We start from the raw sequence: 16,039 nt of genomic DNA on the forward strand, positions 1-16,039 counted from the left end.
AATGTCTATTCATATGATGGTTTGTGTGTGTCATTTGAAAACAAAATACCTTTTTGAGAAGAAATAACATTGTTTTGAATGTAAAGTTTCATTTTGCAGGAGAATTGAGGGGTTTTGCCCATTGTGTGTGTTTTTGGATTTGTGTGTAGAGTTCTGAGAATATGAGGCATGCTTTCAGAAAATGTGTGTAAACAATCGAGAAAAACTGTAAAGAAGTGTTTGCCATTTGATGCAAATGCTTCATTCTGACTTGTGTTTATGGCATTTTGAATGCAGTGTTACATTTTGAAGGAGATGTGAGGCATTTTGCATTTTGTGTGTGCATTTTGGGGTATTGTGTGTAGAGTTTTGAAAAAAGGAGACATAGTTTTGAAAACGTATGTAAGCAGTTGGAAAAAACTGTAAGATATTTCTTTCACAGTAATGTCCAAATCCGCAGTATGTTGAATGCAGCTGTTTTTCCCTGATGACCAAAAGGCTTGTGCGGCACGCTTGGTGCAGATGAATATGTCTCTCCTACACCTCATAAAACATTCACTAGACTTAAGAGATAAAACCAGTTTAGATGGAAAGAATCTCAGGCTGACTAACTGAAGACGTTACAGTAGCTTTACCCATTAAGAGACATGCTACTTTTTAATTATACCATGATTTACTCACCCTCAAGCCATCCTATGACTTCTTCATTCAGACAAACACAATCAGAGATATATTTAAAAAATATCCTGGTTCCTCCCAGCTTTATAATGGGAGTGAATGGGGGGTGAGATTTTGAAGCCCGAAAAAATGCATTCATCATAACAATAATCCATGTGGCTTCCAGGGGTTAATAAAGGCCTTCTGAAGCGAAGCGATGGATTTTTGTAAGAAACATATCCATATTTAAAACTTTATTAGATAATAACTAGCTTCCGGCAGACGGCCGCACGCAATGCGTGCGGCGGAAGAGTGACCTTTGACCCGACGCATGACATATTGACGAACACAGAAACGCAGAAATCTTTTTTTTTTTTCTTACACAAACGCATCGCTTTGCTTCCGAAGGCCTTTATTAACCCCTGGAGATGTATGGATTACTTTTATGATTATGGGTGCTTTTTTTTTTGGCCTTCAAAATCTCACCCTCCATTCACTCCCATTATAAAGCTTAGAAGAGCGAGATAGTTTTAAATATAACTCAGATAATCTAATCTATGTTTCTAATGCAATGGCTGAGGGAGTGAAAAAAAGAAAGAAAAAAGATATTGTATGCAATGTGACTGCAATTAGGCCTACAATTACTTAACATTGTTAATTATTAAATTAACAATGTAAGATCATAATTCATTTTCATATTTATGTTCCTGCACATTATTTGGGGCCCAAGGCAATTGTCTGCCTTAAATCCGTTTCCTTGGATCGCTTTACTGGAGGAACCCATGACAGTTTTTAGAGTTGTTGGAGGAATTATTAATTGATTTATTTCTTATTGACCATTTTGAGGAAGTCCAACATACCGTACATGGCGAGACACACAAAGATGCTCAGTGATATCATTAAAGGAGTCAGTGATGTAAGTGTGAACAGTTTTAATTGGTCTTTCATGGTGTTGAAGAAGAGGGCTGGTCGAGTGTCAGAACAAAAAGCATCTTCTTCCTCTTCCTCATCACTCCTGCTTCACTGCAGATTCACACAACATCTCTGAACCTTCTGATCTGAGCAACAGATAACATGGTAAGTCATATTCATACTTCTTCATCTCTTATGCATCATTAGTGGAGTTAAAGCAGCATCACTATTGTTCACGTTGTTTAGAAAACTGGTCTCATCCAAACAATGCTTTAACATAAAAAGCCTTAAAAGAAGACTTCAGAGAAGCACAGAACACAGCAAACAGAAGTACTTGCAAACAGAAACAGAAGTAGTAAATACTTAAAGATAACAAAAGTTTAAAGTACTAGGGGCCTGTTTAGCTTTTGTTTAATGCCAGGTTCTGGGACAACTTACCCAAATATTGTGTACCTTTCAATAATTTGATTATGGTTTCAGCTAAGGGTGCTCTGATCAAGATTTTTGGGCCGATACCGATCAAGAATCTGATCATGGGGTCGATTTGAAGACTTCTTTTTATCATGTATAGCATTATCTATAGTGATGCTCTAATCAGGAATTTACAGACATTTCGTTTTGGAAAATGGGGGGAATTCCCCCCCTTGTAATATATTATAATATAATATATTCTAGGTTACCCCCATGAGTTTTTTTAAGGCTATTGCTATTTTAGATCATATCATCTTGTTCATGGCGACACATAACACACCGTTTTTAGATCTCTTGGAGTTTTCCTTTTTATTCACAATATTCACTAACTTTTTGACAATGTCATCGTCTATGATGTTCCGATTCTCAAATACGTGTAAGTGAATGTTTTTTTTTTTTTTTTACCTTTATAATGATTATGTTAGATGATCTATAATGTGTGATGCCATGTTAGTTTGACCCGCAGTTCAGAGAATCATATCTGTCAGATTTACAACACATCAACACACATTCATCCACTTCTCTCAATACACTTACAAAGTAAGTGGCCGGTGAACTGGGAGAAGAATAGAGTATACATTATAGTTACACAATGTGTATCTGATATGAATAAAACACCTTGTCAATGTATAATTAAATGGATTGTTATTGTTGCTTCCATAGACATATTTACAAATTGTAAATGTATTGTTTTGCAAGTACTTATGTGTATTTAAAAGTCTAAAACCTAAAATAAACCTTATGTGGTTGAAAACAATAAATAGTTGTGACATGACAGCGCTGAGTGCATCCATCTCTGGCTCAGTGCCAGCCAAAGCATGAAAGCATGTTTGCACTTAGCAGTTTATCATGTGATGCACTGAACGTTCTTATCACGCCGGTGTGATCGTACACATCAAAGGCTTAAGTGACTCATTTGGGGGATTTCTTTTTTTATTTGAGAGGGAGTTGGGAGGAGCAGTAGCACAAATAAATGCAATAGATTATTAAATATATCACTAACATAAACAGTTCAGGTAGATCTAACAGCAGTATTCAGGCAAATAATACTACACAAATTGAATAAGGGATCAAATGTAAAATAACACAGTATAATCTTCCCTGAATAAATTAAATACAGATTGATCCTTACAATTAAAGTTACAAAAGTGGTTCAGTCAAGAGCAGTAAGTGATTTTCGCTTTGTCTTCTTGATTGATTAACATTAATGACATAGGCCTATAGTCTCACAGAACATTTTCAAATTACTGATTTGTCAAAAGTTATTTAATTATGTTGTAGGAATTGTACATCACCTTCAGAATTAACATTATTAGACACCGCTGCAAACATGTCATATATGCCATACCTATCCACAGCAATTTGTAACTATTTTATATTTTTCTTAATAGTGACTAATTCGTATGAATTAGTACGATCTCACTTGGCGTATATGTACGATCTTTTTAAATCCAAATTATGGGTACATTTAGGGGCGGGATTAGCGGTGGTCGTAATTCCCAAAATCAGTGCAGAAAATGTTACCGAATTATCAGCTATCATTGAACAAAAGTGTGAACCACACAATCCCACCAATGCACTAATTACTAATTACTTCAACACTAATAGAATTTGTGAATTATAAACTTACAGTTGGGTCCCAATATATGCCTTATTTCCTCATAAGCACTATCAGGAAAGAAACAACTGCACTGCAGCTCTTAAAATATAATAATCTTCTTCCTCATAATTCTTCAGTCACAATGGCAAGTTTCACGTCAATAAATGAACTTTCTTTTCTTTTAAACACGCTGGTTCTTTAGATGGTCTCCTGCATAAATTTAACTCAAGTTTTGTGCTGAAATGAGTGATGTTTTCACTTTAGGCACCTATGGTACGACTGAGAGGTCTCGTCTTCCTCTGCCTGCTTCATCTGTGTGTTCAAGGCGTTCAGGGCGATGTGAACACTGCTGTCCTGGCTAAAATGACACAGTATTTGTATGACAAGTAGGTCCATTTGTACACCACATTACAGTCAAATGAATCAATATATGCAGTTTTTAATTAGTAAAGAGCATTTAATGTTTATTGAGAATTATGATAACCTTATGTTATTCTATGTCTTTCAGTGTCCAACCGAAGACCAAGCATCAAACTGATGCTCAGTACGCAATAGCGATCAGTGTCCCACAGGATCAGTATACAAAAGAAATATTTAATATCGAGGATGTGTTCAGCAGTGATGATGCAAAAAATGTAAAAGTGAAGCTCAGTGAAGGAGAGAAATGTTTACTAAAGGAAGGAGATGGATGCACATCAGGCAATGTCATTGCTACAAGGCCAGATATGAATAAAAAACCAGAGGAGCATGCTGAGCGTGTTCTGCTCTATCCTCTAGGTAATTCTCCAATGGACAGACTTCTAGCAAAGGCAGGTCAGAAGAGCTGTGTAGTTTTCTATTCGTACAACTCACCTTGCGTGCAAACATGCATTCAGAGCAAAGAAAACAATATTTTAGAGGGCCTTTCAAACTGGATAAATAAAAATAAAGATGGAAATAATGCATTTGTCTTCCAAGAGATCTGGCATAAGGACATCACAAAGAATCTGCGAGAAGAATTTCTAAAGATTAATGAGAAAGTGCCTCTTTATCAGTGTAAGATAATCAGTAATGTGATGAAATGTCAGAAATGTTTTGAAAATAACATTGTGAACGCTTTCTGTCTGCCTGGAAAGAAATAAGTAATTTTCCTTTTCTTGAAAATGCTTCTATCAGTGATCAAACTGTGGCATAATAAATCTTTAAAGTATCATTCTTGAACACCTGTTCTGTACCTAATAAAATAAATTATTTTATCCTGTGGAACTGGCATGATTTATACAGTAGTTCACTATATATTATGTTGTGATGCTTTAAAAAAAGCCTATATTGCAAAATATTGTGTTTATAAATACAGTGTATTTTCACTGTATTTTCTTCTAGTCCAGCGTGCAACACATAGCAAAAAATGGCTGATTCTGCTACTCTTGCAGTGTGAATACAAATGTGCCTTTTTGTAGGTTCCATGGAGACAATATTCATGCATTCAGTAGAACATGGTGTCATGTAAATGGCACCAAAGATATTTTGTTTTCCCACTCATTTAAATTTCTGAAGAAGAAGTTGGGTGTGACTGAAAACTGGCAGTGTAGGCTATGTCTCATCCTGTAGTCTCACAGTAATGTATTCATATCATTCACACATACTAAACTGAGTGTCAAACAGACTGCAAGGCCCTGCAACACATTGCAACACTGAACACAAATGCTGCTTGCACAAGGCAAATGTGACATGGAAATAATGTGTTTTATCAGTAACTCATAGCAAGCATTTGAGTAAGTAGAATATAGGTTAATGGGTTCATAGTAAGGTAATTTTGCCATTCTCATAGTTAAATGGTATATATTATGGTTAAAGTTGTTACTGTTAGTTGCAGCAGTTACAGTACAGTACTTTTTTATTTCTTATTTTTCATGTGCAAAATGTCATCCTAACAACAACAGCAGTAAATGTGAACAAGAGTGTTGTAGTTACTAGAGGGCTCCAGCAGGGGGAACGTGTGAGCTATGTTACGGTGCACCTCGCGTCCTCCCTTCAGTCATTACACACATGGGGTCCGTTCTTCGTACGTCGCTAACTCACTTAGCTGGATTTGATTGTTGGCGATTTGGCATGATCTTGGATTGTTTGGTTCTTCAACGCTCATCCTGGACTTGCTGTCATAGCAACATGTGCGCAAACTTAAACCTGCTCGGGAGCAGGCTTATTTCATGTTAACAGGATTAGATCCCGGCTTCATAAACGGAGCTGATAGTGATACGGGAAGTCCAGCGCAGCGCGATAGTGCACTTTCTTTCTGAGATATATATTTTTTCTAGTGATTCGTGAGATTGTCGTTTTTTCGGTTTTTTATGTTTAAAAAACAGTTTTAGGTTTTTTTTTTGTTTTTTTTTTGGCATTTCCAAGCCACTTAAGACCCAATGTTGTAAAGCAGTTTTTTTTTTTTTTTTTTTTTTTTAGGCTATCATAATTTTTTATGAAGATCATACAATCATGACCATGCCGATTACAGATATGTCACTCAGGCTTCACTAACGTGATTTGTACCATAGACTATAGGCTACCATAGATGCCATCAAGGCTATGAAGGGGATTATGTGAACAGAAAGGGGATTCACAATGTAAATGTGCAGCCCAGTTACTATTGTGATTCTTAATATTCCAGATTAGTAATATTATATCAAATAAAAAAAATGCAGTTGACTAAAATCTTCCATATCACAAATGTGAAAGCAAAATGGCCAGGATCTGTGCATGACTTAAGCATTTTCAGAGATTCACATTTATGCCTTATTTGAAAGTGGTAAGAAAAGTTCCACAATTAAATATCAAGCTCACTGTATTACATACACTTATGCTGATCATAACAGAACTGCATTTTTTCATAGGTGATTATGACATGTTCCTGCAGACAGGTGTTTTATGACCCCATTCCCTGACCCAAACCAGTTACAGTGCAGCTCTAGCCAGGACAAGGGCACACAAATGAACTTTGGCTAACTAAAGGGAAAATTTCAGTGTCTGAAAAGTCTGAGGGGTTGCACACCTGACAGGGCCTGTGACATTGTTGCATGTGCCATATTACACAACACTGCAAAAAAAAAAAAAAAAAAAAAAAACTTTTCATTAAATGTTTAATAAAAGACAAATATGCTTAGTTCCTTGAGTTTTATTTCAATTGTTCTTTGTAAAGAAAAGCCAGTGGTCAAGTGCCTGCAACAAGAGATATTAGACACATGCCTCATGCAACAAATAAAAAGGAAAAGTTGGCTATATACTGCCCACCTGTAGGTCTATGTCTCCTCTGTCTGGGCAGACTCTTCTGTAGGCCTTTCTGTAGATGTGGAATCCTACAACTTATATTGCAGCCATAAAGCATACAAGTATAAATTAAGTAAAGTTATTTATGCACTCGTAGGTAGGCTAGTTCCTCCATATGACAGTTATCTGAGAGGGTTTATTCACTGTCCAGTGCAATGGAAACAAATGGACATTACAAAGTCTTATATACTTTCTTTCCTTTGGAAAGTTAGAAAATGTCCACTTACTGCACATATTTCAGCCACCACTTTCTTGGGAACAGATACAAGTGTTGGTGTATTGTGTAAAAGTGCACAAAAGAGGAAAACACAGTGTCATTACAATGAACTACACTGGGGAAAAATGTGATCAATAACTCATGGCAAAATATTTTTACATTAACATAAGTTTATCAGTTTTCACTTTCACAAGTCAAAGCAATTCATCATTACTCAAGATTTAACAGTTGAAATGACTATACGGCCTTAATTTAATGCAGCAAAAATTATTTTACAGTGTAGGCTACTAAGATCTTTTCTATTTTTTTCTCAGCCTTTTTCTTGGTTGCTTTTATAAACCGACAACCATTTATTTAACAGTGCCTTTTATAAAAGAGACTATAATATAACTAAAAATGACCATTATGTAGAATATTTTTGTACTTCACTTTTATTTGTTCCCATGTTCTAGTATGGTGACTGACATTACAATGCACAAAGTAATTATGCAATTATTAAAATACAAAAATATAGGCTAATAAGTGATAAAAACATCTAACATGGCCACTTACGGATTTAAATTGTCTGCTACTTTTTGCCAGCCCTCTCTCCTGGCTTTTGCAGACTTTGAGGTGTCCCCTGGCGTTTTAATTAAACATTAAAATTCCGAATAAACTTCGAATTTTAGTTCTTGCTCTGCTGAGGAGAAAAACTGAGCGCGCTCTTTGGCCACGCTGAGCAGCCAATAGCAGCGTTGCTGATCAATGTTTCTACTATCGATACATATCCCCTTTTAAACCAGCGCATGAACGCGCAATTATCTCAGATAACTCAATCCAGCGATACTAATCATATCCGGCAAGTGTGTTCGAAGAACCGAGTTAGCCAGATCATGATTCGCGCGATGATATCATCTTGGATGTGTCATTTGATCTCGGATGTAATAAGCAACGTACGAAGAACGGGCCCATGATCTGAGGAAAGTTTGTGTCTGTGTTTTTCATTCAACTATTCCCCTTTTCAGGTACAAATTTTTTATAATACGTGTTATTAGTTACCAGGGTATTATGTGAATGTGTACATAGTCGAGGAGAGTGTTTTTAGCACAGTTAGTCGAACATTGTGAAGTTTGGACGTCAATAGGGCTTGGGCGTCGTGACGTCATACTTGGCGTGGCGGCCATGTTGATGGCCTCGCGAATGTAAACATACAGCAAGTCGAACGAGGAGAAGCAGAGTTGGGAGAAAGAAAAAAGATGTTAAAATCCCGAAAAGGATGTGGATTTTACGGGGATACGTTAAATAGGGAAGCCAGGGACCAGTATGTGGACAAAATCGGCAAAAAAAGTGTATATCCTCGTATAGTCCTCGTGACCCACTGCTCTGCACATTTTGTATGTCTCTCTTATCTGACACAATCAGTTCAGTTCATGGAGTCTCTCCTAATGAGCTGATGATCTGGTTCAGGTGTGTTAAATAAGGGAGACATACAAAATGTGCAGAGCAGTGGGTCACGAGGACTGGAATTGGGAACCACTGTTCTAGTGGACTAGTGATGGGGATGAGACCGCCTATGCCGAGTCCGAGTCAAGACCGAGTCTTTGAAGGGTCGAGTCCGAGTCTTTGAAGGAAGTCCGAGACGAGTCCAAGAAAGCAGAAATCGGTCTCGAGACCGGACTCGAGTACTACATCACTAGTATTTACTCTGTAGTTAAAAGTGGGAAATATTTCTACAGGTATAATTGCTGACCAGAGATAATGTTTAGAATTGTATGCATAACGTATGGAATATTATTTTTTTATGTAAACTGTACTGACGTTGCATATGTTTTTCTATATTCAGTCATTACACACATGATCTGAGGAAAGTTTGTGTCTGTGCATCTTTCATTCAACTATTCCCCTTTTCAGGGCTTTTACACAAACACATCCTGATCAGCCTGTCTAAATGGTGCATCAAGAATGTTACTGTTCATACATGAACTCTCTTTCTGCATCTGCTCTTAAAACAGTAGATAGTGTAGTCGATGTTAAAAGATGTTACAATTCTAACAATGTGATTCTTTGTAAAAAAAAAAAAATGTTAGGTTGGAACAAAAATGTGAAATCTACTGATAATAAAAAAATAAATAGAAAAAAATGTCAAAAGTCTGTTAGCTGTCATGACAGTGCAATATCAACTCTAACGATATAATAATAATTATCCACTTTGCTTTTAGTCGTTTAATTGTCACAAGAAGGTTGTGGTTTGAGTCATGCAGTCGCATCATGTGTGGTTGTTGGTTCTGGAATAGCATCAGAGGTGTCAAAAGTATTCACATTCATGACTCAAGTAGAAGTATAAATAGGAGGGTTTAAAAAGACTTCTGTAGAAGTTGAAGTATCAACTCAAGCTTTTTACTCAAGTAAAAGTGTAAAAGTACTGGTTTCAAAACTAAAAGTATAAAAGTAAAAGTAATGTAAGGAAAAGCTTAGGCCCACAGGGGTCTATAGTGCACTATACCCACCTCCTCAAAAAAAAAATTTCTAAAGGCCATAATGACTATAATGTTATATTAAAATGTTAATGTTGAACAATTTGGGATGCGCTAGGCTACCTGTTTCAGCTGCACATATGCCCATTGAAAATGAACACATTTTAGTACAATGCAAACATTAAATAACCATATATGTGTACTACTGATCATTAACGTGTTTGGAAGATATGATGACTAGTTGCCTATAAGTATTGTAGTGGTGCACAGTGTTGCCAGATTGGGACAGTGATTTCCAGCCCAAAAGCTCACCAAAACCAGCCCAATCCAAGATAAAAAAACGCCCAAAATTTTACTGGTTGATAAGCACCATTTTTATCTCCTTAAAACAAAATAACGATGATAAAATATCAAGGAAAACAGATCAAAACAGGGCAATGATTAATGAGAATTAGCAAATATGACTAAAATGTCCAGGTGGACACTGTCAAAACGGCAATCAAGAAATGAACCGATGACTTTAACCCTACATGTTGCAGAACATAACGCAGAATTTAGCAGTCAAAACTGATTCATCATTGATTCAAACTTTTTTCAGCAGCTGCCAGGGACAAGTAGAGTGTATGCAGTCTGGACGGTGTAAAAGTTAGATGTCTGGTTAGGCTAGTGTGCACATGACCATGGACAGGAGTCGTCCCATATTCGATTTCAATTCAAGTCATTCAACTGTGCTCTCCTCTCAGAGTTATATTCACCATCGAGTCATCTCCCACCACGTGTACGGCATTGGCATTAGCGATCACTTAAATATAGAGCTACAATTTATCGCGCTAAATCGCGTCTACCTGCTGATCGCTGATTGGCTAAAAGTGCATGCTCTGTGACGTCAACACCAACGTCAGCTGACTTTGCATGGGCTTGTCACAAAGAGATTTGAAAATCCAAATGCAAGCAAGCAGTTTGACAAACGGGTTGTACAGATGGAAACACTCAAAATGCCACGATTAGCAGGCGGGCGACCTGGAAGCAGATATACAGGAGAGGATGAGTGATATGAATAGTCCTTGAGCGGATGTCAAACGGTAACTGGAAGAAGAGGACTCCAACAATCTCCAGAAGTCTGGAAACACAGACGAGATCAATCCCATTCCATTATTCCTAGCTGCGGAAATAATTCCATCAGGAAACTCAGACACCGGAGCTGGGTAAGAGAGCATACACAAGAGTAACAAGAGTAACAAACTGACAACATGCAATAATCACTCCCGCTAGATATAGGCAGCTAACAAACAGAATTAACTAGCTGCAGCTGCGGACTGATTAAGTGATAAGCTGGTTTCTAAGCAACAAACAAGCAACACACATCCAGAGCCCACACCCACAACCAGATACACAAAACCAGACACTGTGACACTGTGACACGGCTCGGCAGACGTGACGTGAGCAGTCTCCGGCTCGGCAGACGTGACTTTAACAGTCTCTGGCTCGGCAGACGTGACTTTAACAGTCTCTGGCGCAGACGTGACGTGAACTTCAAAGGTGTGCACAGACCATCGACACCATATGGCTGTGGCCATAATGGTTAGTGTAGCAGTCACTGAGGGCTCAGGATTACTCGGCGGCGGCCATCTTGTCCGGAGACACTGGCTCGGTAGACGTGACGAGAAGTGTCTCTCGATGGGCAGACGTGACGAGAACAGTCTCTGGATCTGCAGACGTGACGAGAACAGTCCCCGAATCAGCAGAACTCACCTGCCTCCTCCACGCATGCACAACAGCCAATGCATATAAAGTGAAGACAGCCCTCTTGGCCGTGGCAGGACTGATGGTGGACAGCTCTGGACCAACAGACCTGACGTTAACAGTCTCTGGATCAGCAGACGTGACATGAACAGTCTCTGGATCAACAGACGTGACCTGAACAGTCTCTGGATCAGCAGACGTGACCTGAACAGTCTCTGGATCGGCAGACATGACGTAAACAGTCTCTGGATCGGCAGACGTAACGTGAACAGTCTCTGGATCAACAGACGTGACCTGAACAGTCTTTGGATCGGCAGACATGACGTAAACAGTCTCTGGATCGGCAGACGTAACGTGAACAGTCTCTGGATCAACAGACGTGACCTGAACAGTCTCTGGATCGGCAGACGTAACGTGAACAGTCTCTGGATCAACAGACGTGACCTGAACAGTCTCTGGATCGGCAGACGTAACGTGAACAGTCTCTGGATCAACAGACGTGACCTGAACAGTCTCTGGATCGGCAGACATGACATGAACAGTCTCTGGATCGGCAGATCTAATGATGGTCGGTTCGTTCTGTCACAAAGAGAGTCGAAGATCCAAATGCAAGCAAGCAGTTTATTGACAAACGGGTTGTACAGATGGAAACACTCAAAACGCCACGATTAGCAGGCGGATGACCTGGAAGCAGATATACAGGAGAAGGATGAGTGATATGAATAGCCCTTGAGCATATGTCAAACAGTAACAGGAAGAAGAGGACTCCAACAATCTCCAGAAGTCTGGAAACACAGACAAGATCGATCCTTTTCCATTATTCCTAGCTGGAGAAATAATTCCATCAGGAAACTCAGACACCGGAGCTGGGTAAGAGAGCATACACAAGAGTAACAAGTGTAACAAACCAACAACATGCAATAATCACTCCTATATATATAATCAGTCGCTAGATATAGGCAGCTAACAAACAGAATTAACTAGCTGCAGCTGCGGACTGATTAAGTGATCAGCTGGTTTCTAAGCAACAAACAAGCAACACACATCCAGAGCCCACACCCACAACCAGATACACAAAACCAGACACTGTGACAGGGCTTGTGAGTTTAGTAGGCTAATGTCATGATGACTGATTTTACAATCTCGCGTACAAACCAATAGGTTGTTGGAATGGTATATATTTATACTTCTCATCCAACCACAATCAAATTCCCTCTATCCGGATCGCACAATTTATCTGGATAGTTTTTTTTTTTTTTAATTTTAACGATGACAAGCCGGAATGAAAACAAGCCGAAATGATATAGGAGTAACAAGGCTATTTTTAAAATGTAAGGAGTAGAAAGTACAGATAATTGCGTGAAAATGTAAGGAGTAAAAGTAAACAGTCGGCTGAAAAATAATTACTCCAGTAAAGTTGTAACGGAGCAGGCTCCCGTACCGCCTCCTCTCCACCACCGGAGGTATCCGTCTCCAGAATATTAAACACCCTCATGAACTCAATATCCCATCATGCCTCTCACCTGGGACTGATTGCGCAACACACCTGCACTGCACTGATTGTGCACACACCTGCACCTCACACATAAAAGCTACTTCCACTCTCCACTTCTCTGTGAAGTATTGCATTGCCCCGGCTTTCAATTCCAAGCGTTTATCTCTGTGTTTGCTGATCTGATTACTGACCTTGGACTGTGTATCCCGACCTCTGATTGTTCTCCGCCTGCCTTGACCCGGATTGCTTATTGGACTTTGCCTTTTGCTGCGTGCCCTGACTTCTGCCTGTGACCCAGATCTGCTCTGTGTTCTCTCCGTTGTTCTGTCTGCTGTTGATTTACCCTGCCTGTTGACCATTCTAATAAAAAGCTGCAAATGGATCGCTCAGCGTCTGCGACATCATTACAAAAGTATAGATACCCAAAATTTCTACAGTGCGCAATTGATGTTGAAAAGACATCAAATTGATGTCAAAATCAACGTTAAAAAAAATGGTCAAATATGCAAATCAAATTGACGTCAAAACCAATCCATGACATTGATTTGATGTAAACTGAATGTCAAACATATTGACCTGACTGCTCTCGTCTGCTCGGAAGGACGTTGGGACCGCTCCGATCTCAAATCGGGGATATCCAACATGTTGGATTTTTTTGGCCTGATTTCTCCTCGTGTGTGGTGTCCCCAGGGGACAAACGTGCACGCAGCCTGTGGACTGTGGCATGCAGCCAATCAGAAAGCGAGGTGACGAGGCGGCGAGGAAGCACCGGGAAACAAAATCAAAACAGCCGGCGGCATGGCGCACCAGAAAGTCCGGTGGACGAAACAAACTACAAATTGATTTTGCCGTGTGGCTGACAACCACACACTGTACGACCAAAACTGTTAGACCCGTGATTTTTTTATCGCCGTGTGTGGGGTCTCTCAGGTTTGGAAAATCGGCCGACAATTTTAAAATCGTCCCGTGTGAACCAGCCTTAATTACCACTGGAAGACATTGCCTTTCAAACTGACCTTAAAATGATATGCAGTATCTTGATCAAGTCTTGACTAACTTTTGACGTCAAATCAGAGTGCCTGCTGGTAACGAAGTATATGTACTTCGTTACTTGACACCTTTGAATAGCATTAAATTTTCATGACCCCAGACAAGGTTCATCTGAACATCTCTAAAAAAAACTGACCTTTTTTTTACAGTTCATGCCTTATGGTAGCGTGAATTAATTTATCTCAATTCAATTTAAGATTATTTTCACATTCAAAGCTTATTAACAATTCTACAGCTTTTCTTAGTGCTCCACATTAAGAACTTTGATGGATTAGACATGTAAAGATACAGTGGGCCCTATCTTACACCCAGCGCAATTGACTTTGTACACCGACGCATGTATCATTCCTATTTTGCAACCGCGCACAGCGGACTTTTCCCTCCACAGACGCACGTCGGTAAATTAGGGAATGAACTTGCACTCCCGGGGGTGGTTCAGCGAAAAGAGGAGGCGTGTTCCGGCGCAAACGTTCCCTGGTGCTATTTTGCAGGTTTAGAAAACAATTCCGCCACTGACCAGGAAAAACCTAGTCTAAAGTCAGTGGCGCGTTGAACTTGCGCATGTTATTCATATGCTATTTTAAGGGCGCATGCTTGGCCATAATCAATGTAGCATGTGCACAACGCGCATACACTTTGCTTATCTCATCTACACACAGATGCAGCAGTTCTCATTTTTAGAAAACCATACATTATTACAAGGAAAAATATTAACACACAAGGGAAATCATTGTTGTGTCCATTAAGATGTGAAAAAATAGGTATAAATCTAGCTTACACATTTACCCAAATTATTTTACGCCTGTTTAATTATACGCCTCCTGGTGTGCGCCTGGCAAATCTGGCGTTATAATAGCAATCCGCCATTGAACAAGCGCGTCTGCTCTTAAAGGGAATGTGAGATGTCGCTCTGATTGGTTTATTTCATGTTACGCCCAAACCACACCTATGAATAATGAAGCTACTTCAGACCAACCCATTTTAGATTTGCGTCGGGAACAAGAGTCATTTATCCCGCCGGTATAATAGCAACAGCACCCAAGACCCGCCCACAGAATTACTTACGTTTCACACTTGATACTTGCATTACAGATCGTTAAAATAGGGCCCTGTATGTGTAAAGATATTTCTTTCACATTAATGTCCAAATCCGCAGTATGTTGAAGGCAGCTGTTTTTCCCTGATGACCAAAAGGCGTTTATAATAATAATAGACACTGTTCATTCATTAACATCTAAACAATACCCAACTCCTAACAGCCTATTTCAATGCTATTTCAAATTTTTTCTTTTTGTGTATACGTTTTGTGCGTGTGTGTGTGTGTGTGTGTGTGTGTGTGTGTGTGTGTGTGTGTGTTGTATTTGCTGTAGGTTCTCACTGAGGAGGAGCTTCATTATCATTATGCAAATATTTTTAAAGGTACACTATGTAAATTTTGGCCCTCTAGTGGTTCAAAACAAGCATTTTGCGGAAGAACATTGCTTATGCTTCGGCTCTGCGTGACTGTGCAGATGAATATGTCTCTCCTACACCTCATAAAACATTCACTACTAGACTTAAGAGATAAAACCAGTTTAGATGGAAAGAATCTCAAGCTGACTAGCTGAAGACATTACAGTACCTTTACCCATTAAGAGACACGCTACTTTGTGTCGCTACTTTGTGTCACGGTACTTTGTGCTGATAAGCCTGATGGAAAGAGCTGTGGAAACATGTCTGGTGTTTAACAGTGACACGTGTATCAAGCAGAAGAGCATATTCTTCTTTGGCAACTTGTACACAGACAAAGACATCGTACCAGCTAAAGTCCACGATATACAAAAAATGCCAATCCAGCAGTCATCCTCACACTGGAGGTAGAGGCGTCACAGAGAGGCATTGGTGTAAAAGACAACCGTTGCTTTCGGTTCAAAGACACTGATTGAATGTTAGTCAAACATATAAGTTTAAATATAACTCAGATTGTGTTTGTCTGAAAGAAGATAGTTATATACACCTAGAATGACTTGAGGAGTAAATCCATTTAATAACACTTCTACAAGAGTGTTTCTAAAGAAAATGAAAAAAGATATTGTATGCATTGTGACTGCAATTACAATTACTTAACATTATTAATTATTCAAATTAACAATGTAAGTTCATATTTCATTTTCATATTTATG

General features: G+C 39.0%; 1 protein-coding gene across 1 annotated transcript; it reads left to right on the plus strand.

Moving 5' to 3' along the window:
- Positions 1–1,501: 1,501 nt before the first annotated feature.
- Positions 1,502–4,858, plus strand: LOC308693709 (uncharacterized protein; the record flags this gene model as incomplete). The annotated part of the gene is made up of 3 exons (XM_081370808.1): positions 1,502–1,552; positions 3,884–4,005; positions 4,128–4,858. The coding sequence occupies 3 exons, from the start codon at positions 1,502–1,504 to the stop codon at positions 4,738–4,740; spliced, it is 786 nt and encodes a 261-aa protein (XP_081226934.1). The 3' UTR covers positions 4,741–4,858.
- Positions 4,859–16,039: the final 11,181 nt, after the last annotated feature.

Source organism: Scardinius erythrophthalmus (assembly GCF_964197995.2).
Source record: "Scardinius erythrophthalmus genome assembly, chromosome: 7".
Lineage (NCBI taxonomy): Eukaryota > Metazoa > Chordata > Actinopteri > Cypriniformes > Leuciscidae > Scardinius > Scardinius erythrophthalmus.